Consider the following 16,485-nt stretch of genomic DNA (forward strand, 5'->3'; position numbering starts at 1 on the left):
TATAAATCCAATCCATTATTATTATTATTATTATGTTTGTGTGTGTGTGGGTGGGTGTCTGTGTGTGTGTGTGTGTGCGTGTGCGTGCGTGCGTGCGTGCGAGTGCATGGGGTTAGGGTCAAATGTTGGATATTTTGGTGTTTTATTGTTCTGTGAAATGTTTACATTGTTTATTTGTTGTGTATTTATTTGTTCGTCCTTGTTGTACTAATACAACCCTAAAGCTCCCCCAAAATAGAGAAAAAAATTTTTTTCCCCTAAAATTAAAAAGTCATGCAGTAGAGGGTTAAGAAATCTATTTCACTGGCTACAGTGTTGTCATAACGATAGAAATGGCAGCCAAATTGTAAAAAATTAAAACTGAAAAAACAGAAACAATCTTAAATTAAATAAAATAATCCTCAACTGGCCTCCCAATCACAGTTTTTCTGTGCCAAAGATCCAATCTGCTGACAGAGAGAGCGAAAGAGAGGAGGGAGGAGAGAGAGCAGTGGAGAAAGCAAATGTTGGAGAGAGACGAGTCTCCTCAGTGGCGTCTGATCAGCTGATAAGGTAAGAGCTCTGCTGTTCTCTGATCTACAATTGTAAGCAGTCAGATTAGGCTTTTCAACTATGTGATTACTCTTTTTGTCTTATATCATATGGATTTGAAATTCTCACTTAAAAGACTTGGCTTTGCAACAGAATACCAGACAGTGAACTACTGTGGCAACTCTGAAAGGATACAGCAGTGCTGTGTATTTGATTGCATGTTATAATTATTGCATTATAATTAAAGGTGACCCTGTCACATTTTAGCAGGTTATCTATTTACATCTAAGTATGATACACAGGGAAAATTGGTGATATGTTCTGTTTGATATCCTTGCATTGTGTATTTCAAACATTTTGACCAAAAGATAAAAGAAAAAAAAATAAACCGCTGAGCTTCCCTATGTTCTTAACAAATTATCAGCTAATTATCATTTAATGTTCAATGGGTTTTTTTTCACATTGGAGCCATGCTGTCCTTTTGCCTTTCAGTCATTTTAAACACAGTTTTAACGATCTGTAGCGTCAAGTCGATAGACAAATCCCATTTAGGCGATTTCAACAGAACACAGACCCAAAAACAAACTTCAAACAAACAGTGACAGGTCACAGGTTACTGTTTCTCTTTTTTAAATCAAAGTAGCTGTCAATAATATGTCCAGTTTGAAAAAGTTAAAATTTTAAATAGGCGGATTTCCTAACGAGGGCCTGCATAGACACAAACCGAACATCAAGCACATTACAAATCCAAAGCCCCTCCATGACAGTTGGAGCACAAAATGGGAATTTAGGACAAATTTGAGATTAGGTGGACCTTTGGGAATAAAAAATCCCTTGCAACACAAAACGTGACATGTTGCAGCTCTGTATCCAACCTCCTAAATAGGGTTAACATCCCTTTAAGAATTGCTAATTTTCATTCGCACTGATATTGGCAAAATTGGCATTAATACCAAACCATTTACTTCTACTGGGAAATAAATGACAAGTTAAATTTGTGAGTTTCACCATCCTTCTGAGCAAGACTTTTTTCTCTTAGGACATTAACTTTGAGATTAAAATTCTTTCTGTTTATACAAATGAGAGGAAACTCAGTGCTTAAATACCTGAGCAGCTGGTACACTTTGTTTAAGCAATGCCGGTTTTAAAGTTAAATGCATTAATACCAGATATAAAACAACTTAGGTGAACATCTGCTAAGTGTAATAACAGAAACATGAAATCATCGTGTTTCACCAACTCTTCATCTATTTGCAAATGGTAGCTATCTGCTTCTGTCCAGTGAAGCGAAGAGAGACACAATGGGTCCTTTCTCAGAGGCTTATTCGGTTACTAGTCTCTGTCCAGTACAACCCCAGCCCACACCCCCCCTCTATATTTCTCTCTTACCATGACACCCTCAATAGTTACACTAGAATGCTGTAAAAGTATGTCTTTGTGTGTTTGCATTATGTAGATTCTGGTGTTTTTTACTCTTAACATTGCTAAAGAGTTAGAGCATGTGTGGATTAGAAGTTTTGGCAGTAACACTGTCCACAAAAAGTGACTCAATTTTTGGTTGCACACCTACTTTTAATCCCAAACTAAACAAATCAGCCCAATCTTGAGCTGCTTCTCTATGAAATCTCTAGCTAAGAATAACATTTTAAAATGTTTAGTTTCTATGGCTCAAGCTGAAGGTGGCAGAGCCTTTCGCTTCTAATAAGAATAATAAATGTTTGATATGTCCAGACTCAAGAAGTGTAACAGTAGAGTGAGTGAAGTGCATCTGTGCACACTTACAAAGCCCAGATAAGAAGTCCAATTAACCAAACCAATCATAATCGCCTGTGTGGTTTAAACATGGGTGTACAGGGCTTTTTTATTAGTTCATTAAACAAGATGGGAAATCAAAGAGAACAAACCAGTTGTTGGAGGGAGATTATAACCATTATCAACCATTTACAAGTTAACTTGTTAAAGGAAAAAAGAATTCTTCACCATTTTTTGGTGGCTTTTGTGAAACAGGCTCCAGGATTACAAAAGTCAGAGTTTGCTTGAAATAAACTAGTTCCCATGACACGTAGTCTCGCCATGTCTGAAATGTAAAAGTGCTCATAGCTGAGCAGTCACAGCTGAATGGAAGGTGAAATGGCAGACGTCCTTGAGACAAGAGACGGTAATCTTTCAAATGGAGATGAGCTTTCATACTTTCAGACAGCCTTTCTGCAAAGCCACTCTTGGTTTGCATTTGCTCTTGCAAAAAGTAATCAGAATCATTTCATAAAAAGGTTTCAGGAAAGTTCAATTTCTGCCTCCACACATGGCCAAGTGCTGCATGCACCATGTGTGGATGTCTGACCTCATTTGAAGTGCTCACACCTCGACAACAAGCTTTTGTTCCTGAGATGGGGACAATCATTATTTTCAATGCCTCGAGATAATACTTGTCCAGAAAACCTAAATTTCATCATTTTTATTTTTTTCATCATTTTGGAAAAAAACTGTTAAGGAATGAATAAAATTATATTAAGATTAGAACGCAGCTTTTGACACTTTAAAATTGAAACCATCAGTTTTTGTCCATTTTCAGCCCGGCTTGTGGCCAGTCAAACTCGCTGAAAGGCACAAGAATTACAACCAAGAGAGAACAGTCGAACAAGAGACAGAGACAAATGAGCAAGGGCAGAGAAAAGGGGATTGTTGTGATTAAAAGACAATTATCTGTGCACATCGACTTCCCAGTGTTGTGCGGTGTCAGGCTCGAGCTGAGCTTGTTCTGTCCCAGAAGGCTTTGGGAGACAATGGCTACTGTGTTAGGGGGAGGGAGGAGGTTTGATTGCAAGTCTTGGGGCTTCATGACACGGTTACAGCACCATGCAACTGTCTAAACACTCGTAATTCCACATAGGCTTAATAATGCATTTTCTTTAATAGTAACAGCAGGGAAGGAGCAGTTGGCAGTTTTATAGGTCAGCTAGCATCACCATGCAGGTGTGCTTTCTAACTTGAAGCAACTTAAAGAAGTTAACAGAAATGTGGTGAACTGACTTTGGACAAAACTTAAGCAGCAATAAAATGCTAATGTCACAATTTAGTTACCCAGACTGTCTTTATATTGCTGTTGCTTGTTATGTGTGAGGGTGGCTGAAAAGTTGCAAAGCAGAACTATTACACAGACTGCACAGGTAGAAAGGAAAATAAATGCGTTCAAAAACCACTGCACAGTGACCTCAGATCACTGTGTGGCCTTTCTAAAGGATATAGAGGAGGAGTCTGCTGTGTCCTTACTCACCAAGACAGAGGAGATGGTTCTCACACACAAATCATCAACATCAGCTCTATGGTAAGATGTAGGGGAAAAAGCCAAGCCCAATAATTCTAGGGAAAATCAACGTTTAAACAACGTAGACAAGGTATGATGTCATAATTACTGTTTAATTGGCCCTAGTGCTAATTTCATGCCATATCAGGAGCATTGTAATTCCCAGTTTCCAATTTGTTAAGTCTCTTTTTTTATTAATAATAATTATGTATATTTTATTGATCCCCATGGGGAAATTGAACCCATTCACTCAGTGAAGCAGTGGGGAACCACTAATCTAGTGGCCAGGGAGCAGTATGTAGGGACAGTACCTTGCTCAGGGGTACTTCAGGGTAGCCGTTCAGTGGATTCGAACCCCTGACCTTCTGATCATTGGGCCACTCTACCTACTGAGCTATCCCCACTCTTTCGTTAAGCTATTGCTTAACAAAGCAGTAGCAGACCCTTTAACATCTAAATTGTCCTTATCTTAGACTCCATATATTCATTTTTGGACTTCATAGTTCAAAATAATCCTTGTGTTTCTTATACCCCCCTAAGCACAGCCCCGTAGGTCACAGCCCTTAGCTCATTTCTAGCTCATTTTTTTCTGACTGGCCGCCAACCAGCCACTCAAGCAAAAGGTTTGAACATCGAGTGGGTGGGGCTTCTGTGCTTATAGCCAGCTGTGTGTGAAGACCATATTAGGGTATTGGTGCTTGCTGACATCATACGAATGCAATAGTAGGAAAAAACACTGTCTAAAACAGAGCCTGAATTCATAGCTTTTACTTCGTAGGGATTTCTTGTACATCCACTGATATTAGTGTTTGAAGCTTTGGCTCTGTTAAAAAGGAACATACACGATTCTAAGTGTATAGTTATTTATTTACGGGGCAAAGCATTCTTTATTTTTTCTAGCCTCTGACTGCTAGCGGTATTTGAGGTTCTTAGTCTCCATCAATGACAGGCTTTGAATGAGCCTCATAGGATTCCTTTCTCTTTTCACTCATACCCCTCTTATTCAGCCTCCCTCCCAAACTCATTTCCTGCCTTGTGCTACACTGACACCCAGAAAGAAGTGGATCGCCTCTCCATCAATCCAAAATGATCAAATATGCTCAGTTCCATCCAACCTAAACCAAGTCATCATGTTGGACAGAAAGGCCTTGGAGCTCAAAGTCTCACCCGTATTTGTCAGGGTGAGGTGGAACAGAGTGGCCCTTTGTGGCCCCATGTGTATTTATGAATGGCTGAGCCTTGGGGCAAAGCTTGGGAACAATGCTGCTACACTGAAGGACTCATTTTGAGATGGGCGGGGGGTGGGGGGTGTTGTTGGTGATGATGGTTGTGATGGTGGTGGTGGGCAGAGCACTTTATTCCCCACTGTTGGGGCTTGGTACAGAGGGTGGCGAGAGGTCTTGGTGGTGCGATGCTTTGCATGTGAGTGTGGCTGCTGAAGCTGCTCATACAGGAGCTATTGAACGTTTGGAGGTCGACTGTGGTCACCTACACAGGTGAGGAGCAGTTTTTATTTGTGATTTTTATCCTCTTTTGAGGTTTTTATCTTTTCCTGAGAGAAAAAGCAACAGGATACAGATTTCTTCACATGGGGATTGAATTTTATTTAATCAGTCCATTAATCTGATTTTAACAATTTTGTTTTTTAAGGTCAAACACTTACGGACACGGTGAATGAGCGCTTGCTTGCGTGAGCGTTCATAAATGATGTGATGAGTGACTGAGGGTGTGAAAAAAGTGAGATGTGCTGTATGAATCACAAGTTAGACCAAGTTAGGTAATGAGTGTGTGTCTATGCATGTGTACACCTCTATGAGCGCTTGCGTAATTGAACGTGTTTGTGATGATGTGTAAGCGTGCATGGATGAGTGAGTGTGTGTGTTTTGAACATTAGCGGGGGATGCTAAAAGCCCAGCCAATTATTACTGGACAGATTTTACTGCCTGTGCCATTAGCACTGAGCTGTTCCTGCAAATGCCACAACATATTACGGTGTCTAATCAGACATGTGATGCCAGGTAGAAGATTCTTCGATTACACACCAAGCAAAACATTTTTACAAGTCATTTAACAGTAGTTGTAGTAGTAGTAGTAGATGTATATGGTTTCTGTAATGAGACTGCGAGGAGCTGGAGTGATTCCTTGAATCTCAAAGAGGATGTTTTGTTTTTTTTAAGAGAAAAATGGAAACAATCATGTTTAACCAAATGTGTTTCTCATATAATTCAGAGTGCTGCTTCAGGAGTTGAGGAGAGCATAATGTTGGTTAATTATATACCAATTAGTGATTTTTAAAGAAGATCGCAGAGCCACAAAGAGATATTAATTTATGCTAAATCACACCGGCTGTCAAGAAACATTTGAATTTCTCACCTTAAACTTTGTGACACTTCTAGGTGTAATGGATATGTGAAAATTTTGTCCTTCCAATTAAACTGTCGCAATTTAGAAATTTTCTGATTAACCTAAACTAGCCTGATTTTTACTAAATCCACACCTGGCATTTTATACACACTGTTTCAGGACATCAAGTCAAATGGAAGGTTTTAGGAAGCATTAAGATGGATTCACATATGCATTGTCTGTGTGGCTGAACAGGTGATGGCACTGTTTGTCGCCCCCTTTTGTTCAGAGCGGAAGGGAGAACGCTGTAAAGAGAGAAGGCCTGTGGCTTACCATCTGCACACAGGGATGGGGATTGCCAGTAGTTGGTTTTGCCAGGTAGCAGAGAAAGATAAGCTATTGGTGCTCCTGGTCTCTTAGTATGTTGGTGGTCTGCCAAATAAAGCTTGCTTTAATATCCTGTGCGTGTGTTTTGCTCTTGGTAAAAGCCTCCATTTATAATTGTAATCTATCTCTGTGTGTTGTTTGAGATGAAAGTGATGGTGCACACCCACAAACTCATGCAAATACCGGGAAAAACACAGGCCATCTTTCTGTGGTTTCTCACTTTTGGGTATATGATACTGCCAGCAGAAGTTTCCTGCAAAAGACTTCAGATAAGAGTAAAGCATAGCTAAAATGTACCTAAACACTAAAATAAGTACATACATGATGAGCCTTATGTATGAGCCATACATAAGTCCAGTCTTTTACTTATGCCAACACTCTGCAGTACCTTGGACAGAATGTGTGACTGGATGTTGGCATATCTCAGTGTTTATGTTTGTATCTTGTGCACATGAGTGTGTGTGTGTGTGTGTGTGTGGTGCGCTGGGCTCATCGCAGCTCAGCGCGCCATGTGTGGGAGGGGGAGCAGCCATGTTTTAAGACCATCTGCTCTTCTGAGTATTTTAGTGGGAGCCTTAGCTTGTGGTGGATCAACGCGCGTCACAGGCAAGCAGCAAAGCACAAGCTGTGAGCGGGCCTGTTCCGGAAAAATTCCTTCAGTTTCTCACTTGGACAATGAGCAGTGTTCTGCATACAAGGTTCCCATTCTTTTTCTCTCTGTCCAAGAGCTCTGGTGATGCTCGTATAGATGTGGTGCAGACGATATTTACAATGAAAATGTTCTTCTTGGCAAAGCGGGGTGTTCGTGTAAACCTTTTGGTTTGTGTGAGCAATTTCAGTAATATAAAATGACTCATCAAAGGTGGCGTGGCCTGATTTAGCAGAACTGATTGTTTAGATAGCATCTGTATCCCCGAAGTGTGATGGGGAATAAATGATTACGTTGAAGTTTGATTGCCTCAGATATTAGAAAAGGACCTTTTGCACAAGGCATCACACAGATTAGATGAAGCTAAACATGTTTGATTACTGAGAGTTATCTTTTACATTTAAACTATTTTTAATTGCTTCTCTGTAAAGTTCCCTCTGCTTCTTTTTTGAGATAAATAACCAGAGAAGAAATGTGATACATTTTAATAAGTTACCCTTTGAGTCTTTAATGTGCATGCACTGTATAGGCAATGATTAGAGTCCCAGCAGGACAATGGAGCATGCTCAGCTTACAACCAGCACCAAGGGAAGCAGAGGAAGGTCGCATAGCTCCGCACCCCACACTGTGGAGTGTGCTGGCATGCCTTATGCTGCATGTGTGTGTAGGGGTTATGGCATGCTGTGCATTCATTTGTACATAGCTCCATAGCATCAATGCAACACTGTCTTCTTCAGACTCTCTCCAGTCTGTTTCTAGAGGGATTCCCTTGAGGTTATCCACAACTCCTTCAATGCCATGACTTGGCCTGTGGCTTAATGGCTCTTGAACAGTGACTCACTCTACATATAACAATAAGGGTGAGAAAAAAAACTTCCATACTGGAGAGACAACTTGCCTTTGTTATATTTATACGTCAGCTAAGTAGACCTCTGAGTGGATCCATGCTTGTACTACTGCCTACTAACATTCCTCAGTAGGGAAAATATTACTGCAGATTTGCATAAGGCTGGAAAGATCAATGATCATGCCTCGAGGACTCTTAATTTCAGAAATTTAAATTCATTTAGACTTTAGACATGGTTTTCACAAATCTAATTGTGCGCTTTAGACTATTACTCTATGCTTTCCCACACACATCTGGAAAACGGTTGCATTGATTAAGCAGTCATGGTGAACACAAATGAACCCTAACATCAAAGCGAAACTAACATCAAGTTTCAAGTTTCATGTTCTCCCAAAAGTTTAAATGTTGTTTTACTAAAACCAATAATGAGTCATCTTTCCTTCACCAAGCAGCTTTGGCCCTTGTGTCTCAGTCACAACAACAAGTCTGTGTGAACAAAGTTCAAGAAATGTCAAGAAGTCTCAGAGGTTGAAGCATAATGTAGGCTCAAAGTTCAGGGCATCAAGGCACATAGGACAGTGCATGGAAGTGGTGGAAAGTAAAGGAATGCTGAGTGGGCCTGCAGTACACATATTCAGATCTGCCCACAACACATGTAAACCAGAGCTCACACAGACTCCTCTCTTCCCCTTCCCCTTGTCTGCTTCAACATATCTTTTTATCTCCATTTTCTATCCTTTCCCACAGACAGTGGCATCTGGGAAGCAGGGCAAGAAAACCAACTCGGGGAGAGCAAAAACAAAGGAAAGACGAAGAAAAAGTCAAGGCTGGGAGGCAGCAGGAGCCTGGTGCTGAGGCTGTTATGAGGCAAGTGTTTTCTGTGTGCATTGCGTGAGTCGTGTATATAAAAGTGTGCACACGTATGCTGTGCTCTGTGCCAGCCATTTGTCCATCCCATCAATAAAGCCTTTGTTGGTAAGGTTGGTGGTGGTGTCAGTGGCCCTGCCCAGCTGCTGTGCTCTATTCTCTCCTATGTTGCTGATGCATGGCCTCTCACCCTGGACACACTTACTTAGCTCTTGGCTTTTTGTTGCAGTGCAGATGTCTGAGGTTGACGCAACTTTGGAGAAAAGTTTGAATTGTCCCAGGCAACAGTGTGACATTATTGGCCAAGAATTCAAAGTCTGACCCTTTCTACAATATAGATATTTGGGTTTTTTGGTAGCTGAAATATATATTTTAAAAAAAAGGTCCTCTCACTTACTCAGAGTTTATAATTTGCTTGTGCAGTTCTGAGACTGTTTAGGTTGACTTTCATCACTCTCAATAGCACAGCTTTCAGTTGCAGCAGGCAGCTGTTGTTTTTTTGTTTTGGTTTTTTTGCTAAAAAAAAGTTTAAAAATCCCTCAGCTTTACACCACACACAATTTGCATCAAGTTGGTTAGCATAGTGGACAGCAGAGTGTTTAGAAACTGAAGAGTAATTTCCCTCAGGACTAGAATCAAAAACATAGCTAAACAAGAGACACCATTGGGATTACATTTACCAGGTGGCCAGAAAATCAAATTCAAATGATTATGCTAGTTTACCAGAAATGAAAATGATTAAATATTTGGTAACAACTTCATGATAATACTGTGTCCCCAACCTGGGTCCACTGCTTCCAGGTACCCAAAATAACCAGATACGGTAGGTTTAAAGATCACAGGCAAATTTAAATATAAAGTGTAAAAATAAAATTACATCCTCATGCTCCTAGGAATTTGTGACTGTGACTGACTAATTATTGGACTGCATGATAAGTGGCACATCCAGTGCTTTTTTCAGTGTAAAATCAACTGAATTTTCCCTTCTCTCTAACAACAAGGCTAATATTGGTCAAGGATTCTCTGGGGGATGTTGGGATGTGTTAATCACGAAGCTCTAAAACACAATCCACTCTCAGACCCGCCATCTGCACACACCGGCTGCTGCATCGTGAGGCTGAAATCCGCTGCTTCTCCTTCTACAGGCATTTATTCTACGTCCAAACTAACAGTCATTATACTGGTGTACATCTCATTTGTATGCCACATTTAGACAAATAGATTTCTTTAGGAATAAGAAAACAACTGTGAACTCAAAGTAAATAATACAAATATAATGGCATTATATTGCACTTTGGATTGTAAATGAGTGAATTATGATAATTTCAGAGTACATTGCAAGCATATGAAAACTCCAGGCTTATGAGAAACTGGCTATTTATCATCTCAGAGAGGAGCAATATGCAGACATTATGGTGCATAATTTAATGTAAAAGCCTCAATATGGGGGTCAGAGCACATGCCACTTTTACTGCATGGCATCTTCCTTCCCTCTCTACTGTGCATCTCAACAGCGTACTGGAAAATAAAGGCAAATGTATCTAAAAATAACAGAGAAATAGTCCAACAAGCCTTTATTAACATGTGTTATTACATGTCAACATGACTATTTCAGTTGAATTAGAAAGGGTAAGATTCAGTAATATGAGCTTTTTCTTGCAGTCTGTTTCCTTTTTTTTTTTGAGTTTGATTGCTGTTTGGTGGTGAATTTAAGGACAAAGCATTTTTTATTACCTTCTGAGCACCACAGTAATGGGATGTATATTTGAATTCTGACCCCAGTACTCGAAATGGCCATGATTTTATTAGGATATCAAACCTCAGCTATTTTTGCATTTGCGGTGCAGGTATTGCCAATAAACTAAAAATGACAGATTGAATTTATTTAGAAATATAATAATAATAATAATAATAATAATAATAATAATGATAATAATAATGATAATAATAATGATGTATACTTTATTGATCCCCATGGGGAAATTACTCTCTCTGCATTTGACCCATTCACTCAGTGAAGCAGTGGGAGCAGTGTGTAGGGACGGTATCTTGCTCAGGGGTACTTCAGGGTAGCTGTTCAGTGGTACTTTAATATTATTCATTAGAGCTCATAATAGATGTGATGAAAATTTATATGGACTGATTTATTTCAACCTGAGGGTTGATATTCCAGACTATATAGTGAGCAAAGGAAGTAAACAACACAAACAGCTTGATTCTTCTGTGGTAATGTGCTTTTGTTTCTCACTTTTCATTATCTCACTTGTTTTCATACGCTTTGATAAGTGAATATTGTCTATTCGGATTGATTTGTAGTACAGCACAGAAAGTACCAGTAATCCACTAATGACATGATGTGTGGTGACTGGAGTTTGGCTTTATGTCAAGGCTCAGGAAACAGTGAGAGCCATTCACTGAATCGGCTTACGTATGGCAACCATAATGAGAGTGACTCTACTGAGGGGGAGCAAACAGGTGCTGACTGATGCTGTGTTTGTGTGACTTACTATTGGTCTGTGCAAGCGAGGGGGCTGCGAGTGCTGTAATGGCCTGGCAATGCTGATGTCACTGGTATTTTCTTTCTTTCTTTCTTTCTTTCTTTCTTTCTTTCTTTCTTTCTTTCTTTCTTTCTTTCTTTCTTTCTTTCCACAGAGAAGGAGGCTGTCAAGCTGTCTGGGTGTGAGTGAACACCCTCTAGTGGAACTGCTGAAGATTTGTTCTCAGAGGTTCCATTCATTTTAACCATCCGTATTTCAAGGTAAAACCACAGTAGTTCAAAACAGTAAGACCTATTTTTACTTCTTGTATACGAGGTGCTTTTTCTTTCTAAGAATGTTCACACCACAACCCAATCTGATAAAAAGCCAAAACTCTCCATATGAGCAGTTTTCAACTTGTGACTGAGCCTTTGCAAGCAGCACTAACTGCACTTAATATACATATTCATAGACATAGCTCAAGTTAGTGTTAGCTCTGCATCTTTTAAATGTAGGACATGACAGAAAGGACGTTGACATTATTATATTTTTCTATAGTATTCACAGTATAGTAAGAAGGAATGTATTATCTTTTTGGATGTTAATGACACTTTTCAGTCCGTATACTGTAACGTGTGGTCCATGTTGCACACTAAGTATTGCAGAAATGTCATGTCATGTTTTGTGCCGGACAAAAAAGTAAAACCTGTGGGACTTTGATACAACTGATACTCTGATCTTTGTTTTTCTTTGTTTTACTGAAAAGTTCCACATTGGGGTTTTTGATAGAGGATTGCTATGATATACTATAAAACCAAGAAACTGTGAAACATTAAGAACATCTTGAATTTGTTTTTTAGAGGCCTGTGCGGCGTATGAGTCATGCAGCAGCATCAGTGGTGGAAACGTGATATTTGTGTGTATGTGTATGTTTTTCTGTTGATGACTGACAGCATGGCGTCTGTTTCAGAGGTCTATGGTCCAGTATTGAGCAGAGACCATGTGGTGTTTAGAGCTGCTCCTACCACTGCTGTTGTTCATCAGTGGTAATAAATTCCTTTACTTCTATATTTTTATGATGATAGACAGGTAATATTCCTATGTGTATCCTGTATGTTGAAGAGTCCACTGAGCTTCTGTCTCTTCCCCCAGATGCCAGTTGCCAGTGGAATGTTTGGTTACCTCGGGATATCTCAGCCATGACAAACTCCTGTGTGGTCATCCCCTGCACCTTTATGTATCCGTCTGGAATAAGGCCGAGCCGTGGCATTCATGGTATCTGGTATTTTGGGCAGCCCTACCCACAGCTCTTCCCTCCTGTAGTCTTTAAATCACGTACAGACGTTGTGCATGAGAGCTACAAGGGCCGAACCAAGCTGCTGGGAGATCTGCACCAGAGGAATTGCACTCTGCTCATCAACAACATTGGCACCGAGCACTCGGGGAGATATTACTTTCGTGCAGATCTCGGTGGAGCCAACATCTATACATACCCCGATTTCACTGAGCTCAAGGTTCTGGGTAAGTGACTGATGACAGGACGATCGGAAGTCGTTTTATAGCTGAAAATGTATAGCTATTAAAAAAGCCATAACAATCATATTTTCCTTTTATATTTCTGTCTCCAGATCAGCCCAACATCGATGTACCAGAGGAGATTGTTAGTGACGAGAGCTTGGAGCTTACATGCTATGCTCCTGATAATTGCCCAGACATGACTCCAGAAATCCAGTGGATGTACACGGACTACCTGCCCGACCCAGAATTCAGCACTGACCTCGTGGAAGAAAGCAACACAGCAGTCCTCTCCAACACCCTCACCTTCACACCCAGGCCCATGCACAATGGGCAGCTTCTAGGTTGCAGGGTCTATTACCCCAACACCACACTAGCCTATGAGAGGCTCATTTCTCTAGACGTCAAGTGTAAGTAAAAAAAATAAAAACATCAAACTGAAAGACTGAAAAGCATTCCACTATGTTAGTATGGCTTCAAACGGGATGTTGAGCCTGACAGTTTGCAGTGAAGTGAGTTGAAGTGGATCTTTTTCTCAGAGATCACAAAACTCAAGCATATCTTTATGTCAGAAAGTTGATTCTGGATTCAGTTTTCTGGGATTCCCTTACCTGGATGATTGAACATGCATTAAGATATATTTGTATGGTTTAGAAAAAAATAACCGAAGAGCCTAAAATGAATTGTTAGTTAACACGGAGACTTAGTACAGCTGATTTCAAAGGTGCTATGACAGTATTTAAGTAGTCACTGAGGATGACAAGAAATCAATAGCCTACAACTTTTTTTTTCATCTAAATCTCATGTATGGAATGACCTCAGATCAAGACAGCACCTTTGCAGTTTCTGTTTTGTTCCTATCGTGATAGATGAATAAACCTTCTTATTATATTATGAAACAGTACAAAATATTCCAGTTCAAATTACCAAAGTGTGAACTCTTATTATAAACCATTGTTCACTTCACTTTCGTTTCGCAAAAACCGATCTAAAAGTTGCTGAACCATTTCAGCTAACTGCTGACTAAAATTGTCACTAGCATGGTTGAAAACAATATCTGGTGCTTGTACAGGATTTAGTACAAAACATCAATCTGCATGTTTCACTTTTATTTAGATATAATTTGCTTTGAAGTCCCCTCAAGTTAAAGAGCTACCTTTCAACCTTTATTTGAGGGTGTAAATTTGTCGATTTGTCGATTTCTTTTATTGAAAAGATTATAGGAGACAGTTATTCTGTGAATTGCAGACATCATTCGAGTTCTTGGAAAATAAATTCCCTGTTATGTTTCCTGGCAGATGCTCCACGCTCTGTGTGGGTGAATGCCTCTTCAGAGGTGATGGAAGGCAGCTCTGTGACACTGCACTGTGAGGTAGACAGTAACCCTCCTGCCAGGATCGCCTGGATGTTTGGAGACCAAGAGCTGCTGTGGGACACAGCATCCAATGTTTCGCTCATGCTAGATGATGTGACACCTGCAAATGAGGGAATTTACACCTGTGTTGGGGACAATGGCTATGGCATCATGAACACCTCACTCTACCTGGCTGTAAAGTGTAAGTTTTTGAGATAGCAAATGACTCCCAACCCCAGCATTTGTAAGCATAAGTGAAAATCTTTTGAATGTCAACCCCCCGTGTGGATTCATAATACAGTTGATCTAAACAGGGACTCACAACAAGAAGTTATAGATGCTCAATGATTTCCAAACCATTGCCACTTTACTGATAAGATTTCATTTAATAACCACCATTAAAACCACAATAAAATGTCCTGGGAAATCAATGTATCTGGTCCATAGAGCTTAAATGTTCTTTTTGTTTTGGTACAAACATTGGGTGAGACAAGGCAAAAGTTTTGATATCACAATGTTTCAGCCAGTTCAACTTGCACTGCAATACTGCAGTAAATGAATGTACTACAAAAACCTGCTCAGAATCTGTACTGCATATTTTTAGATATATCAAAGTCACTGTTTATTTATTTAGGTCACTGTGTGTCCAAAAGGGAAAAAAAAAGATATTGTGGGTTTTATTTAATTTGGTGCCTTTGAAATGAAGAAGGATTTTATGTAAGAATTATAAGATAGAGGTTTTCTTATATGAATAGTAAACATAACAAATTCATTTTCTCTTCTTTGTTGCAGATCCTCCCCATGAGCCTGTGGTAAATGACTCCATTACAGTAGTAGAGGGTACCACTCTGGCCCTGCACTGCAGCACACAGGGAAGCCCAGCACCCACCCTCACCTGGCTGAAGGATGGGCAACTGGTGGGCACCATCACTGCGGATGAGCTGTCAGTGCTGACGATTGTGGAAATCACACCGCAGGGAGATGGACAGTACCGCTGCCTGGCAGAGAATGAGCATGGGAGAGCCAGCAGCTCCCTCAACATCACTGTCGAGTGTGAGTGCGTCACTTTTCTGTATTATATTTTTAAAGGGAGTCTAAAACTAGGCCAAAGAATAAAGCATGATGGCAGCAAGAGATACGTTTGTGTAACCCTCCAATATACGGTAATGTGCTATCTGTATGGTGAATTGCACTTTGTAGAATTCCACAAAACTTCTTATTTCCTTTGAGTAAAAACGTACTTTAACCTCCTAGGACCTGGCGTCCAAATATGTGGACATCACATTTTGGGTTATTTAGACCAAAATACTAAATTTTGCTCTACGAGGGCCTGATATCCACTTACGAGGACACTATACTGCTACTGTTCTATCAAAATTTTAAACGAATATCCTCATATGTGGCTTTTATTTTTCTTAAAAACAAAAATAAGGTAAAAAAAATCTAGTAATTCTTTGTTTTTACATTTATTGGGTCCCAATGTGATCGGATATCAAAGATAAATTAAAAATGCATGCCGTGGAAGAGTTCGGGTCTTAGGAGGTTAAAGGAAATCTTGACCAAAGGAGTATAATTTGTTACTAGTCAACAGCTATCTGATGTAATCATCTCTTGCCCTCCCTCATTAGATGCCCCTGTGCTTCTGGAGGAGTCAAAGTGCACAGTGGTGAGGGAAGGTGTCCAGTGTGTCTGCATGGCCACAGGGAACCCTGAACCCACTATCGAGTTCTACCTGCCTGACCTGAACATCACCATCAACGAAACAGACGGCCGGTACAACTTCTACATGCACACAGACGGGCACACGTCCACAGGAATGATCAAGCTACGGGAGAAAGGTGAACGGGTCGAGAACGGCAGCCCTGCTGTCAACGTCCACTGCAGCATCTCCAATGCATATGGAAGAGAGAGCATACTACTGGAGCTGCAGCAAGAGAGTGAGTAGACAACTTTACTTAGTATTTAGTTTGACACTAAGTAATGTGTCACTATTATCACATCCTATTTAAATTGATATGACACTATACAGGGAGTGCAGAATTATTAGGCAAGTTGTATTTTTGAGGAATAATTTTATTATTGAACAACAACCATGTTCTCAATGAACCCCAAAAACTCATTAATATCAAAGCTGAATGTTTTTGGAAGTAGTTTTTAGTTTGTTTTTAGTTTTAGCTATTTTAGGGGGATATCTGTGTGTGCAGGTGACTA

The 16,485-nt window shown here is 40.0% G+C and overlaps 1 protein-coding gene across 4 annotated transcripts in view; it reads left to right on the forward strand.

Moving 5' to 3' along the window:
- Nucleotides 1-458: 458 nt before the first annotated feature.
- The window catches only part of mag (myelin associated glycoprotein), a 23,508-nt gene continuing 7,481 nt past the window's right edge, over nucleotides 459-16,485 (forward strand). For all 4 annotated transcript variants that reach the window (XM_005946965.3, XM_014329104.2, XM_014329105.2 and 1 more), the window contains exons 1-9: nucleotides 459-552; nucleotides 8,809-8,928; nucleotides 11,581-11,686; nucleotides 12,376-12,451; nucleotides 12,558-12,926; nucleotides 13,034-13,330; nucleotides 14,219-14,476; nucleotides 15,067-15,327; nucleotides 15,903-16,211. In XM_005946965.3, the coding sequence (XP_005947027.1) occupies nucleotides 12,406-12,451; nucleotides 12,558-12,926; nucleotides 13,034-13,330; nucleotides 14,219-14,476; nucleotides 15,067-15,327; nucleotides 15,903-16,211 (1,540 nt within the window). In that variant the 5' untranslated portion in view covers nucleotides 459-552; nucleotides 8,809-8,928; nucleotides 11,581-11,686; nucleotides 12,376-12,405. The remainder of the gene's footprint in view (nucleotides 553-8,808; nucleotides 8,929-11,580; nucleotides 11,687-12,375; nucleotides 12,452-12,557; nucleotides 12,927-13,033; nucleotides 13,331-14,218; nucleotides 14,477-15,066; nucleotides 15,328-15,902; nucleotides 16,212-16,485) is intronic.

The sequence above is a fragment of the Haplochromis burtoni genome, unplaced genomic scaffold (genome assembly GCF_018398535.1).
Source record: "Haplochromis burtoni strain Fernald_Lab_line unplaced genomic scaffold, NCSU_Asbu1 Contig_512, whole genome shotgun sequence".
NCBI classification, from domain to species: Eukaryota; Metazoa; Chordata; class Actinopteri; order Cichliformes; family Cichlidae; genus Haplochromis; species Haplochromis burtoni.